The sequence below is a fragment of the Anabrus simplex genome, chromosome 3, assembly GCF_040414725.1.
Source record: "Anabrus simplex isolate iqAnaSimp1 chromosome 3, ASM4041472v1, whole genome shotgun sequence".
Taxonomy (NCBI): domain Eukaryota; kingdom Metazoa; phylum Arthropoda; class Insecta; order Orthoptera; family Tettigoniidae; genus Anabrus; species Anabrus simplex.
The window spans coordinates 193,941,933-193,954,525 of NC_090267.1; the positions used below are offsets into that span (position 1 = coordinate 193,941,933).

Genomic DNA, 12,593 nt, shown 5'->3' on the forward strand with positions numbered 1-12,593 from the left:
ATGGTTCTCCATTCTCTGTCAACCATTTGCCACAGTTGGTCGTCCGTACGAGGCTGGGGCAGAGTTTGCAAACGGCGTCCAATGAGATCCCACACGTGTTCGATTGGTGAGAGATCAGGAGAGTACGCTGGCCACGGAAGCATCTGTCCACCTCGTAGAGCCTGTTGGGAGATGCGAGCAGTGTGTGGGCGAGCATTATCCTGCTGAAACAGAGCATTGGGCAGCCCCTGAAGGTACGGGAGTGCCACCGGCCGCAGCACATGCTGCACGTAGCGGTGGGCATTTAACGTGCCTTGAATACGCACTAGAGGTGACGTGGAATCATACGCAATAGCGCCCCAAACCATGATGCCGCGTTGTCTAGCGGTAGGGCGCTCCACAGTTACTGCCGGATTTGACCTTTCTCCACGCCGACGCCACACTCGTCTGCGGTGACTATCACTGACAGAACACAAGCGTGACTCATCGGAGAACACGACGTTCCGCCATTCCCTCATCCAAGTCGCTCTAGCCCGGCACCATGCCAGGCGTACACATCTATGCTGTGGAGTCAATGGTAGTCGTCTGAGCGGACGCCGGGAGTGCAGGCCTCCTTCAACCAATCGACGGGAAATTGTTCTGGTCGATAGTGGAACAGCCAGGGTGTCTTGTACATGCTGAAGAATGGCGGTTGACGTGGCGTGCGGGGCTGCCACCGCTTGGCGGCGGATGCGCCGATCCTCGCGTGCTGACGTCACTCGGGCTGCGCCTGGACCCCTCGCACGTGCCACATGTCCCTGCTCCAACCATCTTCGCCATAGGCGCTTCACCGTGGACACATCCCTATGGGTATCGGCTGCGATTTGACGAAGCGACCAACCTGCCCTTCTCAGCCCGATCACCATACCCCTCGTAAAGTCGTCTGTCTGCTGGAAATGCCTCCGTTGACGGCGGCCTGGCATTCTTAGCTATACACGTGTCCTGTGGCACACGACAACACGTTCTACAATGACTGTCGGCTGAGAAATCACGGTACGAAGTGGGCCATTCGCCAACGCCGTGTCCCATGTATCGTTCGCTACGTGCGCAGCACAGCGGCGCTTTTCACATCATGAGCATACCTCAGTGACGTCAGTCTACCCTGCAATTGGCATAAAGTTCTGACCACTCCTTCTTGGTGTTGCATTTGCTCTGTCAGTCAGTGTAATAGTGCAACTGTGCCTTAGTTACATATTTACTGTAAATGATGCATAATCAACAGTTCGACAATGAATATGCAATGATTCAGAGAGCTCGCATTATCTGTCATGACTGAAGTTTGTAGCTAAGAGTGTAGTATCTATCACTCGTGCAGTACCCACAGGCTGCTGCAATTTCTTGTCAAATGCAGAGAGTAGGGAGTGTGTTGCTATACTGTGGCCAATCCGAAGTAGACATAATACCACTGTTTCTCTCCAAGAAACCTGAAGCAAAGTCTTCCATACCTTCGTAGTTCCTTTTTTATCGTTCTCAGCTTATTTACTGCATAGTGAGAGTCACATGCTTATGGTTAGTTTTACCAGCACTTGAAGAACTTGTGCTGGACTTTGAGAATATTGTACAGTATGGTACACTGCAGTTGTAATATTGTGCAAAAGTGATATGTAACTCACTAGAAAACAGGAAACATTGTGCTTGCTGAAAAAAGAACTGACAGCTGTGCAGTTAGGGTAGCACAGCTGTAAGCTTGCATTCTGGAGACCGAGCTCGATAGCTGCAGTCGCTTAAGTGCGGCCAGTATCCAGTATTCGGGAGATAGTAGGTTCGAACCCCACTGTCGGCAGCCCTGAAAATGGTTTTCCGTGGTTTCCCATTTTCACACCAGGCAAATGCTGGGGCTGTAACTTAATTAAGGCCACGGCCGCTTCCTTCCCTTTCCCAGCCCTTCCCTGTCCCATCGTCGCCATAAGACCTATCTGTGTCGGTGCGACGTAAAGCAACTAGCAACAACAACAAGCATTCTGGAGATAGCAGATTTGAATCATAATCTACCTTCATTAAGGTCACGACCGCTTCTTTTCCACTCCTAGCTCTTTCCTATCCCATCGTCGCCATAAGACCTATCTGTGTCGGTGTAATGTAAAGATGATGATGATGATGATGATGATGATGATAGTAATAATAATAATAATAATAATAATAATAATAATAATAATAATAATAATAATAATAATATACAGTAACAGTCTAACTAGTATTTATGATAAATGTACACACATGGTGTTGGGTCTTCCCTGAGAGTTTAGAAACTTTTACTTGTGTGATACATTTCAAAGCATGTACCAGGGTGTAAGAATGGCTTTGCTGAGCAAGTTTTACAATAATAAATAGTCTCTTTCCTTACTTTTTGGGCCTTAAAGAAAACACAGGCTACAGATACCTTTTTCTCTCTGCGAGCTATGAAATGACGTCTTTGAAGCCTCTCCTGAGGGGGCCAATAGCTTTTCTTCCTCTCTTAATCTCATCTGCAATTCTCCCCTTAAGTGATGGTGGTGATTATTGTTTTAAGAGGAAGTACGACTAGGCAACCATCCTCTATATAATACCAATATAAATGGTCCGTTATTGGACATTATAAATTTTCCAGCTAGCTCATTCTTGGTTGCCAGCGTTTCGCCCTCGTGTGCTAGGGTGGGCTCATCAGTTGGTACCTAGCACACCTACCAATACGCTGGCTAGTGCATACCGTGGAGGCCACTGCGTAGGCTAACTGGAGCCACCGGCAGTGCCAAAAAATGGAAGGGATCCAATACTTCGAAAAATAAATTCAAAATTATTCAAGAGGGGTCACACAAGCGTGAAGAATGAGGAAAGATCCAGGTGTCTATCTGGAGCCGTAACTGATACCAATATTGGACAAGTGCATAATATGATTTTGAATAACAAGCAAGTGGCTGTTCTATTAACTTCCCCTTCTGGTACACCCTCAGACCACAAAAATGAAATGGCGTATGGCTGTTAGTGCCGGGAGTGTCCGAAGACAAGTTCGGCTCGCCAGATGCAGGTCTTTCGATTTGACACCCGTAGGTGACCTGCACGTCGCGATGAGGATGAAATTATGATGAAGATGACACATACACCCAGCCCCCGTGCCAGCGAAATTAACCAATTAAGGTTAAAATTCCCGACCCTGCCGGGAATCGAACCCGGGACCCCTGTTACCAAAGGCCAGCACGCTAACCATTTAGCCATGGAGCCGGACCCTCAGACCACAAAAAACGGATTACGGAACGCTGTTCTTCCTTGGTGCAAACACAGAGTGGCGCAGCTATCTTTACGTCACAGTAGCACAAGCTGTACTGATCTGACAATGCTGAAATCTACCACAGACGTAGACAACAGTGCCATCTAGCGACTGGTGAGTACACAACTCCATAGAGGCAACCTAAAGATAATTAGAGAAAAATTGCTGATACTTATTGTACCGGGAACACCGCTACGGAAGCGAAGTTCGAAGTATGTTTATTGAACTTCGCGCGAGGCGGAAGATATGCAGCCCACCGAACTCAACGACATACGCGGCAAGTGATGTAGCCGCCTCGAGTGTCTTCTACAAGACCATATATGGTCGTGTTCCAGTCTACTGCAAAAGTCTATTTTGCATTAAAATATTGCTATTTTGACACTGCCTTCGTAAAGACCATTACAATGGACGCAACCTATCAACATTTCGAGGAAATCCACCCTATACTTTAAGAGTTATAAGGGTAGATAATACCCATGTTCTAGATACTTCCACACAATCGGGTATAAAAGGAGGACAACCCGGACTACAAATTCAGTATCTGTCACTCCACCGTCTCGGCAGCACGGGTGACGGGAGGAGCACTGTGAGTGCCGACCGAACTTATAGCTGGGAAAGTCTTTGAAATCCGAGTGTTGGAACTTTGTTATTTCCTTAAAGTGCCGCGTTGGGACTTTGTTATTTTCTTCAAGTGTCGCGTTGGGACTTTGTTATCCGGTGACTATTGAAGGAACTTAGAATTCTCGTGAGTGCCGTGACTTCTGCAAGTACCACATCTGAACTTATATTTCGAACTTGTGCTTTCGTGGATCAATTTCAGGAACATAGAAATTCTCCGAGTGTGTAAGTTGGACTTGTGTTCTATGACAAGCTGTGTCAACGTAAACTTTCGTGTGAATGGTATGATTTTTCTTCCAAGTACCACATTGAACTTGTCTTATGACAAACTGTGGAAATTAAGGTATTTTTTAATATTGCGTTTGATTGTGAAAATATGAAATACTTTCCGAGTACTGCATCAGGACTTGTGCTTAGGCTCATGTCAACATAATAGACTGTGAAAACTTAGAATACACATGCCATGTTCCGAGGGAACATAGAACTTTCCAGCGTTATAAGTGAACTCACAATTTATGGAGTTAGACTTTTTCCAAGTACCATTTTTCTTTAATGATTATTTACTTTGCTTATCGACGGAATAAGACATTTTCCGAGTGCTATTTCATTTATTAAGCTTATTGCAAATGTGCCAATGTGTTCCAAACCTTCATGAACTGTGCATTAAGAACTGTGGTGACTATAAACGACAATCCTATAGAACATTCTAGTTTACCGTGCCTGTGTTAGTAAGCTCACGTCACGAACTTAACATTTTACACATGAATTCCACCAGTACAAGGTCAAATATTTAATGCAATCATCCTGTTTTTCAAGTGACTGTTTAGGAACATTTTCGATTCAATGAATCAAGGATTTAGTAACACTTGTCACATTTCATTGTACGGGTAGATGCAAACATTGAAAGGTCATATCTATTTAACAGTGCCACAAATAAACGGAGTGCCGTACAGGGACTTGCACGTGAATCACGTCTTAAACTTCGAAATTCCAGAACTTCAAGATATTCCAGAACTTCACATCCAGACGGGCGTGGTTCCTACCCAGGGCGTATCCAGCGCCATCCCAGGACCCGGAGTTACCAACCAGCCACGATGCTTCAATTCTACTGTATAAAGGTGATATTAACTTGTTTTCAATGGTCAATAAACTCAGATTACCCAAAAAATCTCTAAGTTCGATGAACTATATCCCTCTCTGTACCAACTCCAATGTTTTAAGCCACACCCTAAGATATAGTCCATGCTCATCAATTTAGTGTCAAGCGCCTCTAAGATAAACATCCTTTCCTGGTATGTTATTCACTTGCTCTCATATAACCAGTGACAAAAGAAATTTAATAGTTACACAAAATTCTGAACCAATGTTCTATCATAAGCTCACCTGAGAGAATCCCAATGCATTCGAGACATACGCAATCCAGGAAAGGTAAACACAGCTCCAACCAAGCCACACCAAAGAGCCAAGAAAAATTTCAGTACTAGTTTAGAAGCAGGACCTCTGGTGGACAGAAAGAAAAATAATTACCACCATCATATTTACTAACAAGAACTGGAAATACAAAAGGTTAAAACTTACTTCGAATCCAGTCCTTGGGTATCAAGAAATGCTGCAGCACTTTCATTGAAGCTCTTATAAGCTTTATCCAAACCCAATTCCAAAGTATTTTCATCAACTATCAGTATCATCATTGCAACAAGTAAATAAGCAAATCCGGTCACAATTACAGTTGAACGTTCACCAACAGACTCTTCAGCACGAAAATACTGTACAGTCAACAACACCAGTAGTTTACTGAAACTTAGTTAAGGAATTATTCGTGTACAATATTGCAGGACTTGCAACTGAAACTTTAAAATATAGCATTTATAACATACCAGGTACAATAATCATGTACCATCTACACTTGTTCCTAAGGTATGCGCAGTGTTCTTTATGATGTATCTCAATTTAACTTTGTACAATATATTCATTATCTTCTGTAACTTGAATGTTCTATCAGATAGCGCATATGCAGCGTCATAATGCAAACAATTTTGAATTACCTTTGTTCAACTCTGGACTTATTTCTAGACAAACCAACACTAATTTTAATCACAGCAAGACTAGAGAACAGAAAATATTTTAAACAAAATCAGGTTTTTATTATATACTGTTAAATTCTTTCTTTCTTTCTTACTAGTTTTATTTTCATGTACTACCATTTACATGTGTGTCTAATTTCTTGTACATCATGCTGAAGATTACCTCAACACAAGTCGAAACATGCCCTTGGATATATTTAGACAGGCCATTTAATTTAAGGGGTAACGTTTTATTGTACATTATTGGACAATATACGTAAATTCTTGTTAAGAATTTTTAAATATGTTTACATTATTGTTGTATATTCATTGCATTTGAGATGTTGACCCTGTATTACGAACAATTAATCAAGCATTTTATTAATATGTTGAAAACGATGTCACTGACAAATGCCCATACGATATATTGGGGTGCCACAGTACTATGTCCATACTTGTTTTGATCCAGTGCACAAAATCAGGGCTACCATGCACTGTTGAATTGTGTTGTATTGCACTGCATTCTGTTTTCGTTAAGTGTTCATAGACTGCAGCCCAGTGTCTTCCTCAACACATTGCACAATGGACAGTGAAAGTTCCTTGATATTTGTCACCTCATTTCAGAGTAACATATACAACTAACAAAATTTATTTATTAGCAGTGTGGCATTAACTATTTTATTTTGAGACTTTCTGCAGTAATGTGGAAATGAGTGCCAATTATATTTTTGTAATTCAAGACTTTGTGATGCAATAATGCCTTTTGAACCGTTGAACTGTCCTAGCATTATTTAACAACTAATTTGGATTGTTCATATTGCGTGCCATTTCAATTCGCGTAGCACTGTTATTCTTTTGTTTCTGTTCGGAACTCTGAGGGGACTTGCCTCTGGCGAGCAAGTGAGTCTGTGTTTAGCCTTCGTGCGAGATTAATGCTACCAGTTGTGACTGCACTGAAATAAGTTTCCTAATTCCAACAGGGTGGGTAAAACCAGCGTGATAAGAGGAAATCTTACTCAGGATGTATTTCTAGCTAACTTTAATGTGCATATTCATCTATTTTTGGATAAGCTTGAAGGTAATGTTAAGTGTAGCACGAAATGATCATATTTACACTTCACATCATGGATTTCCATGCAAGTAGGCAAATTTTGGATATCTGCCAAGCTTCGGTAAGTATAAAAAAATCTTCAGAAAAATGGTATACATGACCTGCTGAATTTGTAGATATGTAGAAATTCAACGATTTAATATTCACCTAATTAACGTCAAAAATTTCATTATTGGTCCGTACTGAAACAAGATAGACAAGAAATTTAACAACATAATCTTACGGACCAGGTTCGTAGATGATACATTTATTATCATGGACCAGCGTATCACCGACGCGCCTGCCACCTTAGCACACCTCAATAACATTGATACAGACATTAAGTTCACAACAGAATCTGAAGATAATAAGACCCTCAATTTTTTAGACTTAACTATTACCAGACTCCCATTTGCGTTTAAATATAAAATCTATAGGAAACCAACGCATACAGCTATAACCATCCAACAAGATTCTGTACATCCCCCTAGGCATAAGTGTGCCACTTATAACAGCCTAGTACACCGTGCCTACAATGTACCCATGTCAAAAGCAGATCTAAACAAAGAACTCAATTCTATACATAGTATTGCACTTCATAATGGTTATAATCATAGTTTTATAGAACGTATCATACACAAGTTTAAATGACGACCTAGAACCAATTTAGAGAAAGAAAAAACTAAATCAGAAACATATGCAACCTTTACATTTAAGCCTGACATTAGCCGAGTAACAAACATATTTAAAAAGAAAAATACTAAAATTTCCTTCAAGACCAATAGCAGAAATCTTGCTTTTTTCCATAACTCTAGCCTTGTTAATGTTTCTAACCATTTCGATACGTCAGGCGTTTACAGATTTCATTGCAATGACTATTCCAGCGTATATATTGGGCAAACAGGGAGATCCTTCAAAACCAGATATAACTAACACGTTAATCCTATCAAATACAAAAGATTCTCAGCAATAGGACAGCATACACACAACTACAAACACAGCTTCTACGGCATCAACAATGATATAGACATCGTCGAAATAATGAATTAGACCTAACGGAGCATTTTTTCGTTCTTTTGGATCAATACTACAACCCTAATTTTAATCTTAATGAACTATCCGAAAAGCCTACAATTTTATTTGATATACTTATTTCAGTTATTAACAATCTTAAAACCCCAAAAGATCACTCAATATATAAAACAGTATGCAACACACTGGCTTACTACCCCTACCGGAATCCACGCCCCCCTCGACTTGTGTTCTCCTGTTACCGTGACTTCCCACCCCCTAACTGATACGCCCCGATTCCCTGCTGAAGCTCGCGGCCTGCTGCCTGACAATCTGCTCAGTAGTTCCTCTTTAACTCCTCACCTGTAAACATGGTGCTTGAGGTGAGTTTCCATCTTCTATTTGCCTAGCACTTATCTTGGTCCCTATTTTTGTCACGCTAACACGAAGTTCAAATTTTTCTTTTAGGTCTGTTTGATTCAAGATCTTTCCAGATTCATGATTATCCACCTGAAAACGGTGTATTTTTGCAAAATCTCGCCTGTCAACTTGCAGCCTCAAGATTACCTCACAATATTGAATTAATGCTGAAGTATAGGACTAAAGCTATTGACACACTACTAAGTCAGGCTGTTTCAGTTAATCCATGCAAGATATATACTATCAAATCTTTCAATTTAACAACTAAACAATCCAAGCAATATAGATGGTTCGTTGATCACAATCCATGAGGAACTGTTTGTTTTTTTTTTTTTTTTTTTTTTGTTTTTTTTTTTTTTGTTTTGTTTTTTTTTACACAAATTGGTCAATAAAATGGTCTTCTAACTATTTACACTGTACAACAATACTCTAGATCAAAATTAGCTGGTGTGTATACTTGCAAAGATCTCTCATGACGGAATCTAAAAGGTTTTATATATCGCCTCAAGGCCACTTGTATATTTTTTAACAGCTAATAAGATATACTGGTAATTAAATAGGAAATTTTATTTTGAAACTTGGTGCTACAATTAATTTTTGCATAGCCACAAACATTTAACACCAGGAGAGATACATGTACAGAACTGTATATAGAACAATTTATGTCATTTCTAGAACCCTATAATGAGGTATTTAGTCTCTGTTTTTCAACTATTCAAATGTCTTATGATATGATCCAATTGTATATAACAAGTTTATTTTAGAAGTGTTTGTACATACTGTGACCGTTCACAACGTCACCTACGGTATGTCATGATACCCAGGAGATGAAATATGCCGTTTTCCGCGTCATTCTGGGATAAAAACCGCCCAAGCTAGAATTTTTCTGCCCGCTCCGGATACTCGATTTGCAGTATCCAGAGTCGTGCGACCGAGCTCTAGTTGCTGGTAATTAGCAGCGAGGCAGTGCAAGAGCGCTTGTACGTGAAGTTCTCTCACTCCAACCGCGAGCGAGATGAAAAGAGACGCGTTATCACGTGACAGAGAATTTAGGTCACTAGCTGAGTCCATGTAGGATGTCCACCATGAGAACAAACATTATACCCTATTTCCCTCATTCCGTCACCAGTGCTAACTCATTGAATTCAACTGTTTTTTCCTGTTAATTTTTATAAATCGCAAAATACTCAATGGATAATTTTAAGCGCAAACATTAATTTGAATCAGGGAATTTCACGCATAATTATGAGACCGAGAAGTGTTCTACTTAACTGACAGAGCGGTAACTACGCTGTAAACAAGGGCGCGTCTTAATGACTAACAGATTTTGGACCCTAACCGTGCCAGCGAACACAAGGAATCCCCTGTGCTCGTCATCATTTACTGACAGAAACAAAAGGACGCTGTTAAGATTGCTTGAGAATCTACGAAGCTATTTCAAAAACATTCACTCAGTGGAAATGGGAATGCAAGAGCTACAATTTAATATCCTGTTCGTCACTATACGTTGCGTATTAACGGACCAACGTGTGAGAAAGGATTGCATTTTTCCCCCACTCTCAGCATCCGAGCATCTCGCCCATATAGGAAGACGTTGAGAGGCAGACACCATCAGTTCATTTTCAGTACAATGCCAGTTCGGTAGTGGTTCGTCGTGATTAGTGCGTGAGAGTCGTCTGTGGAGAAATAATTTTTATAAAGTGAGCAGTGAAACGCAGTGATTTATTAAAGCCTGTGAATGCATGTGGAAATAACCACAACATAATTAAGATGTTTGCGCGTACAGTGTGCCACTAATTGATATGGTAGGAACGGTACGAAGCCGTAATGACCGCTGTCCGCGTATAGAAGAGGTCGTGCATCGATTCCCATATAGAACCTATGCCTAAACTGAGACAGCTAAATTAACATAAATAGGCATGTATTTATGTAAGTGCGTGGAGTGTGTGTGCCCGATACAAATGAGAAATATCAAGAAAGTGAGTGAACGGCTCATTGCTTGCATAATTAGGAGCAGTATCGCGTCATATAAACCCATAGCGCAGTAGAGAGCCTGACCTACGCATGACTAGGGCCTAGAATAACTGTCTGCTGTTTATAAAGAATAGGTAGGTGAGGGGGCAGTGTCAGGCTTCAGAGACAATACCGGCACTGGGTTGAAATGTTCGTGTTATTGAACAGATCCAACCATATATTTAAATTGTGATGTGTAATAAACTAACGCATTCACATGAGATAACTTCCCCTCATTTATATGTCTATGAGAACGTCGACATCCAGCTGAATGCCAGAGTTTTGCCTGTGTACCGGAGAGAACGAGACATCTAGCTGTTTGCCGAAATTTCGCCTGGTAGCAGAGAACGTCTGGAACATCGCTGTCATGTGCGTGACCTGCCAGGAAGTCATCACAGGTCTTCGCATCGCTGATGACGTGATGGAAGCCGAGTAAACCATGGTTGCCTCCCTGTAAAGCTGTGTTCGCGGTATCCAGAAAGGCCAAGTACACTTCCAAAATATTAAGTAGCTTTGAAAGTCGTTTTTCTATTGTAAATTTAAAAGCAAAGTTGCATGCAGATATAATGCAGATCGCCAATATCCTATTTCAGATGGATAATAATAATCTCATTTCTTTTTGGTTTTTATTAAATACAGTCGTCATGGTTTGGGAATAACCATATTTTAATTCCATTTTTTTTTTTTTTTTTTTGTATATAAGGGTTAGTAATGCATGACGTAATTATAAGGACCTTAGATTAATTAAGTGTGAAGCGCTGTCAAGTAGAGAGGGCTTAAATATTCTGTAAAAGTGACTCCAGTTATCATCTTTCCATAGCATATACGAGTCATCAAGATTTTTCAGTAATTCACTTCTTTTTTGGTGCGCTTCACCTGGTAGAGATCCCTCCTAATTAGTAACTAAGGCACCTGGAACAAGGCATCGAGACAGTGGGTATATTACATCGTTAATTAATTAGTTCGCGAATGCGCAAGTTAATTTGGACCCGTGTGGCAGGAGTTCATCAATAAATAGCACGGTATTCGAGGTATCGAGAGGAGAAACGAAATGATTGAGCAGGCCATAACCGTGATATATACTGTGAGATATAAATGTGAAGTTCCCTTAGAATTCTTTAGTAATGTACACGAAGTGGATATCGTGTTGTGAATATGTTAATTACAGCCGGACATAGCCGATATTGAATGTGAGACCACTGTGGCTTGAGAAAAAGAAAGCAAGGTCGTTTACCGCGAAGTCATTGTATGAGGGCGGCCCAGCGCCCGCTCTTTAGAAATGGGTCTTGGAAGGCCATCAGTTGAGTAGATTTACGAGCCTGGCTGTAGGGACGAAGAAGAGTGTTTTCTACACTGAAAGGAAACAGATAAAAGTAGCTATTTCGTGCCTCTCGGTGCAACGATTACGTGCATTAATTTAAGTATTGTCAACGTCGCATTGATTCCAGATGAGCATTAAATGAAGGACCCCTCCAATTTATTTCTTTAATTATTCACGGCGTGTAGGGAATTCCAGGTCAGATATACCCTGTCTCAGAAGGTCCTGAGTTCATTGCAGGAGACAGTAAAGCTTACTGTCACAGGCGGCAGGTGACTAAGGCCACCTGTGATTCATTGTGTGTATGTGAAATGTATTTGTTCTTGCTCCTTTTTTGCAGGAAGTGTTATGATACTCTGTTTGTGGTGTTTGGGTATTTGAAGTCGCTAAATGCTTGTCCATAGGTAACATCGTTGAGTAAATAATGTCCTGATATATGTATTAATAAAAATCATAATCTATAATCTTCATTTCCGTATTGACGAATTACACAATTAAAAATAGGAAAGAATTTCCACCAATCAATACTTGTTTTTTTTTCAACGAAATGGAAACTGTTATCTTGAGCAAGGGACCCAAGCACAATTGGGGTAACACATCAACCTTCCAGAACATTACAACCACTATCACCGAAATAGAAAACGCCGTACAGAAAATCCCACACGAGCTACGAGATTAAGTCAGATATGATATTAAAAAAAGGCTCGCACAATATATCGACAAAATTCACAGTAACTCCCAAAACAATAACTCTACTAATAAAGAACACATAAATAAACTCAAAGATAAAATAAAACA

General features: G+C 40.6%; 1 protein-coding gene across 1 annotated transcript in view; it reads right to left on the bottom strand.

Moving 5' to 3' along the window:
* emei (transmembrane protein 161-like emei) overlaps positions 1-12,593 on the bottom strand; it is a 183,594-nt gene that overhangs the window by 73,780 nt on the left and 97,221 nt on the right. The window contains exons 6-7 of the mRNA XM_067144268.2: positions 5,459-5,674; positions 5,264-5,380 (exon numbers count right to left, since the gene is read on the bottom strand). Of these exons, the coding sequence (XP_067000369.1) occupies positions 5,264-5,380; positions 5,459-5,674 (333 nt within the window). The remainder of the gene's footprint in view (positions 1-5,263; positions 5,381-5,458; positions 5,675-12,593) is intronic.